Raw genomic sequence first — 9507 nt, forward strand, 5'->3', positions numbered from 1 at the left:
AAGAAATACAATGTACTTCTATCACTTCACAAAAATTTATCCATTGTATTGTTATCTTATAATGCACAATTACAGTTACATAGAAAATAGGATTAATAGCATGACACATATCCACTATGTCGCTCAACTGAACTTTCCGGGAGAGTCCAATTCCTATTTTCTTCGTAGGTATTTGGAATTAAGATTACCTTTCCCCACCGCTGTTCATGCACCACTCCCATTTTTGGGAGGGACATCACGATGATTTTCACATGTACAAGCCTCAGAACTCTATTACTACCTGCCAAGTACCGGTTAACTCACAGTACAATGAACTGGCCATGACAAACTTCTTGGTTAATCCATGCCTGAAAAAAAATTACGAACAAACATACCCGAACCATCATATCATTAATTTCATATGGAAAAGTGAAATCCCTACCATTGAATGGAAACAAATTACCTCTCTCCATATCTTGTGGGGTCTGAACACATTCCCTGTTCCCTGGACGACTACTGAAACATTCAGATTGAGTAGAACCAGTGGACTGGCTGTAAGCTGAATGCATTTGTTCATAAACCTCGTTCATTCTCCCACAATGCTCATCTCTACGATCCATGTCAATGAGAACCTAAAACAAAATGAATTTTAAGTTTTAGAGGTGAGAATGAGAAAAAAAGGAACTGGGGAGCGGAATAGTGTGGGTAAGGGGACAGCACCTGTGCTGCATTGTTCTTAAATACTGGGAGAAATCGCTGCCTACAATATTGATGAAATAGAATGGTACCAATCAGCAATGGAATGGTAAATCCAGATGCAACTGTTGAGCGTTTTAGTCCAAACACCCCAAGTGCAATAACTTGAGAGAAGAGCAATGAGAAAACTGTTGTGTTGTGAGCAATGGGCCATAGCTGTCCCCCGCCATCATATTTTTTGATATATACATTGAGAATCTGAAAATGCTGGTATTAAATGGAAGTTTTCTTTTTCAAGATAAACGTAGAAAACAAAATACACTTTGACCAGAGAAATAGTATAGAAGGAAGAGATTTAGATTTACATCTAAGCCATAACTTAGTCACTAAAGTTGCAGGTCTCGTCTTACTTGAACAACCACTTCGGATAATTTTCAATTTCTCACCCTCTATCCCGATTCAATGTGCACCTTGGTTTGAACCAAGTCAGCTATGTTTTTATGATTTGTTTCGTTATCACGTATCCACTGTATATTTTCCTTTCAGTTTCAACATAAAATGGGTATTAACATTGCTTGTGCAACGCTAAAATAAGTCGTTTTGAAGCATTTCAACTCCTAAAATAATGTGGTTTAATGCACGAATGTCCGTGTTACATGTTATTTCGGTTAAAAATGGAAATGGAAATGGAAATAGTGGTTGTCAACGAGACAAACCACAGGATGCAAGAATGGTAGCTCGAACTCATTTTTGTAAATTTCAATTGAAAAACTAGGAGACATGACTACGGATTTCGATAAATAATTCAACCCCATCTCTCACCTTATCCCCTAATTTCATGAATCTTACAGAATAAAATTGTTTGGAAATTGTCATCACATGAAAAGCCAGTTTTGTACTGATTTCTAAGTCTGTTTATGCCTAAAATAAAACAGTGTAAAATAAATATAGAAGAACTTATACACCCATTAAAGGTAAATGCTTGTGCATAAACAAACGAATTAAGCACAATTAACTTTATGATGAATAAAAAGGAGATAAAATCGTGATAGAAGTACTAACCTGGTTTCGGTAGACGAGGTATGCAAGTATAAAGTAAAACAATAAGAAGGGCAATATCAGGGGTGCCAGAATAGAACAGGTGAACCCAAGGAATCCAAATAGTAATATCCTTGGAACTTCTGTATGGTATGGAAAAGTTAGGTTGCCATCCATTGAATCGTCCTTATACCCGAGTACGAATCTCTGGAACAGATTGCAGAAAAGAGGAAACAGTTGCATGATTTCAAATGCCAAACTTGCCCAACCAGATGATAGAACATATGTTGTAAAGTAGGTAGCCTGTATGCCATGAAAAAACCAAATTAAAGTGAAATCACGGAAGAATTACCAATTTACCTGCTCTACAAAAACTGAAAGGAACAAAAGCTTAGTTCAGTGGTGATTAAATGTTTGGTGCAAGTGCAAGTCCACACAATGGGTGCATAATCTACAATAGGCATTTGTCATCTAGGAATCATAGTAAATCACCTGCAGTGGGACTGCCTTGGCAAGTTGGGCAGGTAGTTCTGTTATACTAGTAAAGACTGAGAGTTGGCTGATGATAGACCCGGCAAAAACATTAACAAAAAACACATTCCAAATTGTGAAGTACAAAACTTTGGTGCATGCACTCTTCTTTCTTCCACTACGGGAAATAGGTCCCTCCACTGCTGAAAATTGCATCATCACTGGTGGAACAGCATATAAAAATAAAACCAAAATCACACTTGGCAAGTAACCAGTCACCAGCTGAATCACAAATTTCCTGAAAAAAAGAGGTTTCAATTTACAATAAACTGTATAACAGTTTTTTTCGGGTACAATAATATGTTCGAGAATCTTGAAATTTGCACAAGAAGATTAATTAGTGATAGGCCTAGGATCGTATGAGCAAGTAACAGGCTAGGAAATTCTGAATTAACTTCTAATAAAATACGCCTTAGTTGCTCAGAAAAAAGGGTTTATCAAACAAAGTTTTGCCCTCACTTTATCATGCACAATTATTTATTTCAAAAATCTTTTCCATATATATTGGCAAAAACATGAGCCAGGCCAAGAGTATGGAAGTTCATAATATTTGTCCCTCGTATAAAAATGTAACATCTTACTTTTGAAGCATCCCTGTAAGAAAAGGAAACATTTTCTCAAGCTTGTCTAGTTGAGTCAAGCCTTGTGCGAATGTGACAGGGATAAGGAATACAAGCACGAAGGTGATCGAAGCCACAAATGTAGCTATCTTCCGGATCCAAAGTTGCTGGTATGGTATGCAAAGGTTTGTCCAGTAAACATCACGGGGTTCAGGAGCTAGGTCTGTGACCCATAACATAGGATTTGATGTTTGAAGATTTTGGGCAGCCGTAAGAGCAGCATGCCGAGTTTTAAAGAACACGAAGGCTGCCGCACATTCCTGTATTAGAGACCCAAACGTGATCATATTTTTGCTATTATCATGTAAGCATAAATGTTTAACATCACATAAAAGAGAATTTATTTTGTAAAATAAATCTTTACAAATGTGTTTACAATTACCAGAGAAATGTAAAATAAGATAAATGATGTATTATGAGAAAGATAATATATATAGTTTGGTGTATTATAAGAAATTCTTGGGGGAAAAAGCGATTTTTTATGAACTCATGTTACTCCATAATGGCCTACAAAATTTCACACTATTGACTGCTTCGTCTGTGGCTAATACACCACTAGAAAACATGCAAGTATTTGTATATTTCAGACTACCCGATCCAGTGACACAGAAATTAAAGATAAATTCAGAGCCAAATAATAAGCTTGAAAGAAGTCACAAACCAGTGCAGAATGTATGCTGAACCTTGAAATATATTAAAAACTTTTCCCCATTTATTACTTTCTTATATTTCTTAGTTTTCTACAAAGATCACCCGTTTTGCCATCTACTAAAACTTGCTTTTTAATTGTAAAGAATGAGAACATTAATATTAAACTCTTAAATACTTGGTTAAAAAAAGGCTTAAAAACTGTGCCAAGAACCAATTCCTTCCAAAAGCTAAAATTGTTAGGAGCTAGTCGAAGAATGATTTTTATACTGCAGAAACAAGAACGAAGCTCCATTGATGATGCTTTCGTTGTTTTGTTCCTTCAGGTTACATAAGTAACATGGCATTTCTACATTCAGATTAAAAGGCAATTATATATTATGCTGGAACCATAGACAAACTTGTATGAGGAATAGTTTAGATTTGTTTCCCAGGTTTAAACTGGACACAAGTCAAACAGTGCAGCAGACGAAAATATAATTAAAGTGAATCAATAAAAATCAATATCAGATCAGAAGTAAATTTAATATAATAATATAAATCAATCCAGCCAGAAAATTGACCTTTTTTCTTGAATTTGAATGCAAGTCACTGTAGGCTGTTCTCCCATGTATACTATCAATTTCATTAGAAATCATCTTAAAAGAATTTGCAGGTCCTCCACAAAAGTAACATTCCGTAAAGTTTGGACTACACGTCTGTCCCAATGAAAGACAACCAACACCGACCATCTTACACATATCTTCTGCATCATCCTTGTGGAAGAAGATTAAACGAAACAAAGGTTTAAACAGACCATGTGACATATCAATAGAGAGAAGAATGCTAGAAATTTATATTATTTAAAGATCATCTCTCGTACTTGTACTTACGCGATCGTAAAAAAAAGCCCAATTACTCCCATTAAATTGGGAATGACAGTATGACATCACAGATATTAAGAAATTCCACTACAAATGATTAAGAAATCCAATAACCATGACCATCACTCATCCAAGAACTGAAACCTGTCACGGACTTTGTTAGATATAAAATTGATCATTCTCATTCAATAACTTTAGTTTTTAGACCTTTGGTTCAAAACACAGTGCCTAAACTTCGATGATACAGATAAGCCTAAAGAACTCTCATGCGAGAGGGAGTACTAACCTAATAGTTTAAGTTTTTGAAATAGTTTCTCCTTGATTCACGAAAAAATTTTCTAATTTCACATTGCATACCACATTCAAAAGTATTTGATGGTCTTTTTGCCATTAAGAAAAGGATGAGAAATGCAAAGCGGGGCATATGTCAAAATGTAAAAAGAAAAAAAAAAAAGGGAGCCTCTACTCAGCTACATAAAATTCCCGGGATTTGCAAGATTCCTTCAAAGAAAAAGAAAATACAAGAAAAAAGTTCCATACCAAATAAGCTAATAAAGTGCAAAGCAAGAACCGGAAAATGAAAGAAATGCAGACACTTATTTTCACAATAAGTCTACATAGTACATACAAGTTAATCTACGAAATAAGGGCCCTCTACTGTCTATTACAGACATATACATCGACTGTAATGATAATAACATAACAAGTGTGACACATGCAAAAGGGAGAAAAAAAATTAAACACACTAATTTGGAAGAAAATAAATAAAAATACGATACTGCAATCGCAATATAGATTAAAAAAATTAAGATAAGAGGCAGACCTTCAGTTTCTGAACTGCACCAGACTTATACACTATTTGGTGTGACAAATATGTTGATGCATGGTAATATGAGAAAAACTTTTTCACTGTATCGCAGTATGATTGTTCTGGAGACCAGGGTATTCCTCGGACAAGAATTGCAAAATGACTTGGATTTGGCGGCGATGTAGTAATGTGTAGTAACCGCAAATTAGCAATACACTTGAATTCCTGGACATTGTGTCACTTGTTTAGTCATTTTTAAAAATTGGCAAAGAAAAACAAAACTTGTTAGGTCACTCTGAAAATAGGTAGACAAATCAATTTTGCTGGTGAGTTCAGCTCCTTACGAAGTAAAGAAGAGAACAAGCTGATAAAGTTATGATGTATAACGCGAGACAATGAGCCCAAAGCCTGAAATCGAGCAAAAGAATAAAAACAACCTATAAATAACCAGTTTGTAGGAGTATTCATGATTAAAGCTATTAACTTTAAAAGCAATAACATCTTAAAATGGAGTAAAAATACTTAATAAAAAGGGAGAAGGACTTGGGCCTGGAAAATTCTAGTTTCTGTTTGGGGAAAAAGAAACTCAGAGCAGACCCAAATTTTCCAGAAATTTATTTGTTCGTGAAATTCTATTCTGTAACTATTTTTTACAACTAACAGAAGAAAAAAAAAAGTATGAGATAAGATGGTAATATGATGGACAGAAGTAGAGATAAAAATGAGTGGTAAAAAGTGGGTAGAATTTTTAACTATAAAACCTCAAGAAACCTCTTTAAAAGTATTTTCTATTGTTTATTCATTATTTTCTTAGCTTCAATACACTATTGGCTATTTGAATTAAACTTACATAATGAACACTTTCATTTAAAAATAAGAAATGGCTCATACCAACTGGATCCTTCTCCAACATTCTCAATGGTAAATACTTCCAATGCCTCAAAAGGTATATTCTTATGTATTCTGTCCTGACCATAGTAATTCACTGGAAGCACTAGAATAAAGCAGACGACAGCAGCGACAGAAAATACTCGAATACTGAAGAAGAAAATAGCAATGTCAACAGTTAGAAAACCAAAAAATGGACAAAAAAAATACGTTTACACTTCAGTTTTTTCTTAATTTAATGATGTGTGATTAACAAGTTATGTAACATAAAATGGTGCTGAAAGTAAACTCATAAAACTCAGACAAGTGAAAAGAATAAGTTGGCAAATTTAGGCAAACTTGGGTTTGGCATCACCAGAAAGCTATTGTAGTAACTTAATGACTTAACAGGCTTATAATCTCGGGTGCATGCAGTATAATAACAACCATTTATGATGATACATAGGTAAGAGAAATTTTCTTGTGGTTGGGAACCACATGATTTCGGCTACGTAACATACATGTATTTTTCTCGTAAATTGTAAAATTTTAACTCATAGAAACGAGAGTGACCACACCATGTGTACCACCCAAAATTTTTTCATATAGGTAGACACACATTTGTAATCTTAAAAAAGGTAAACAATTTCTTATCTGGTCATAACAGTGCATTAGATTTTATTTAAGCACGTGCTGTCCAAAAGCACGTATATTCATTCAAGTGTGACTTTTTCAACAGTATCCCACCTCGTGGATAATTTTAATGTTTGGCTTCGTTTATTTCAGAGGCTCAAACAAATCACTAATAAAATCGATGAAATGTTGTGCAACACAGTGAGCATTTTAATAAATATTAATCAAAAGAGGCTTGGTGGTGCATAATGCCGATACCAGGTGCATCCGGAAAGTATTGTTCAAAAGCAAAGAAAATATAACAATAATTGAGCATAATACCATCTATTCACTTCTACTTAATTATCTAGGATTAAGATATCTTCACTCAGTAGGTTGGCATCTTGTTGACACAGTTCAAATTTCAGATTAAAACTTACTGGATAAGAAAGCCGTACACTCTGGTCTGCAGCAATTTAAAACATACAGCTTTGAAAGTTTCAATTTAAAAATAAATTAACAACCTGAACACAAGCATCCTGCTAAAAACCACAGCATCCAAGCCACCAATAGTCAGTATTTCATCTTGAGTAGTTTCCCATGCTTTCACTACCCAGGTAGGAGAGGGAACAAATCTTTCCAAGGAAAGATCACGGCTTCTCAAACGCCGAGAGGCAAGCCTTCTTCCAAAGTACACATTGATATTGCTGGGCTGTTTCCGTAATATTGAATAGAGTGAGAAGAGCACCACACACACGGTAATATTAATTCCAGCAGATGTTAAAAGAGCAGCAATGTTCATCTTTGCCTATTGTGGCAAACTTGACACGTCTCGTTACCCAATAAGAAAGACATTAGACATCAAAATCACATCAGTCACCTGAAAGAACAAAATTCCAATCAATATATCTCAGTAAGAAATGACTTTCTTTGGCATCATAGTTAAAAACTTTTATCACAGTTAATACTACCCTTGTGCAATTTACCAAGGGATATCAAACAGAGAGCCTACATAATTCATAAATGTGATATTGTAACTACAAAATTCAAAGTTTACGCGAAATTAGATTTAAAGCCGGTAGCGTAGGCAACTAAAAGAGGATTGGGAAGCCTGAAAAAATAGAACGGGGCAAAAATTGTACAGTAAATCACTAAACAGGAAAAAGAATCTTGCTAAGTTGCCTAACTATATTGATTAAAGATGGAACAATTGAAAGTTTTTATTAAAAACTATACAGAAGTGCATTAAGAACCATGGTGGAAGTACATTAATAACACTTTTTAGGGCATTGATTAATATTTTCCATAATAAAACTAATTAAACCTAGGCACCGAGAGTTATCAACCGATAGATTCATACATATGATCCAACAGTTTCAAACTAACACTGTTTTTGTAACCAATGATTCCCTCTCATTACCCCATGACTTCATAAACCAATACAGTATAAGCACGAAGCACAAAAGCCCAAAAACAATTCGTGCGCACATAGTTGGCTGTAGTGCACTGAGCGAATCAACATACATATCATCATCACTTTAAAATACGTATGTACGCGGCACAAATATATATTTACATACTATTGTTTAATGTTAATTGAGTTAGTACGTACATACCACTTCTAATTTCTATGTGTATACTAGTATTTATGATGAAGGAAGATGACTAATCAAATGTATGGTTTCTTTCCTACGCAAAACCTGAGAAAAAAACAAACAAACAAACAAAAGAATATTGGACAGAGAAGATAAGAAGAACCTGCATTGGATGAAGAATTTGTGGATGCAATTCCAGAAACAGTGACAGAGAAAACACAATGTCGAGGAAAAAAGAACGCGGAGGGGGTTCGTCTTCACGGGAAGGTTTTATGCAGAAACTGGTTTTGGGGAAACCCTAACAGTTTCGCCTTTTTTCTTAAAGTTGAGAAAAAAATGAAAATAGTTGAACGTCGAATATTAATTCCTGAATGCACTATTTGCCTCTCTCTCTCTCTCTCTCTCTCTCTCTCTCTCTCTTGCGGCCAGCCAACACACGAATGGCGGGAGTAACGGATCCTCCACGTGGTTAACCCCCAAATGTTCCTATAACCGCCACGCAGCTTTTCTGATACGATGCATTGTCATGCTTCTTATAATGGAATGCTACGTCATCACGTTGGATTTTCCAATATTACAGTAATAAATGGATTCAAATAAATTGTAATTAATTTCTGTCATTTATTTAAAACTACTTCAATAAAAAAAATTAATTTATGGTTAAAGTATGCTAAACCAATCATCCCACGTCTTCAACATTTTCTCTTCCATTGCCAAAACCTGCTCTTGTTCAAAAACTTTTCTTTCAAAATTCTCTTCCCTCGGATTATGCATGATACAGAAAGGAAATGAATTATACCATTGCTTTTCTCTTCTTTAACAGTTATTAAATGTAAATTTTTCATATGACTTTATCGTATAAAAACCTAGCATAAGAGAATATATCCTCCACATGCATGACATGATATACCTTATGTTGTACAGTTTCAGTTCAAATAAAAAATCTTGAGTCTTTTCGGTATCCTCTCTCATACCCATGTTTTCTGTTCCTCTAGGCATATTATATGTTAAAATACAATAGTGTAATAAATAGTAATTAGTTGAAAATTTTATAAACTTAATATATTTGGTAATAGCTTTAAATTTAATGGTTAAATTAATGAAATTTCATTTTTAATAAAAGATTTTAAACGTGTCATTTCATGAAATTTAACATCCCGCATTATATTATCCCATTGCATGTGTTTGTTTGTGCATGTGCGCATATATTTACTGTGATAATAATTTGTTTCATATACAGCGCTTAATTA

The 9507-nt window shown here is 34.4% G+C and overlaps 1 protein-coding gene across 1 annotated transcript; it reads right to left on the reverse strand.

Moving 5' to 3' along the window:
• LOC113865882 (CSC1-like protein RXW8) lies at nucleotides 1-8767 on the reverse strand. Its single transcript, XM_027500664.1, has 12 exons — nucleotides 8421-8767; nucleotides 7187-7542; nucleotides 6075-6221; nucleotides 5528-5591; nucleotides 5199-5408; nucleotides 4076-4267; nucleotides 2826-3124; nucleotides 2206-2482; nucleotides 1738-2016; nucleotides 700-933; nucleotides 443-611; nucleotides 1-347 (listed from the first exon to the last, which is right to left on the reverse strand). The coding sequence occupies exons 2-12, from the start codon at nucleotides 7462-7464 to the stop codon at nucleotides 337-339; spliced, it is 2160 nt and encodes a 719-aa protein (XP_027356465.1). The 5' UTR covers nucleotides 7465-7542; nucleotides 8421-8767; the 3' UTR covers nucleotides 1-336.
• Between the last annotated feature and the right edge of the window lie 740 nt (nucleotides 8768-9507).

This window comes from Abrus precatorius, unplaced genomic scaffold, assembly GCF_003935025.1.
Source record: "Abrus precatorius isolate BTA unplaced genomic scaffold, Abrus_2018 Scaffold4, whole genome shotgun sequence".
Taxonomy (NCBI): Eukaryota; Viridiplantae; Streptophyta; class Magnoliopsida; order Fabales; family Fabaceae; genus Abrus; species Abrus precatorius.

Coding starts and splice junctions, on each gene's coding strand:
- LOC113865882 (XM_027500664.1), bottom strand. CDS start 7,464: ATGAACATTGCTGCTCTTTTAACATCTGCTGGAATTAATATTACCGTG. Junction 5,409..5,527: donor CTTGTTCTCTTCTTTACTTC/GTAAGGAGCTGA, acceptor CACAATGTCCAG/GAATTCAAGTGTATTGCTAA. Junction 2,017..2,205: donor CCAAGGCAGTCCCACTGCAG/GTGATTTACTAT, acceptor CATGGCATACAG/GCTACCTACTTTACAACATA.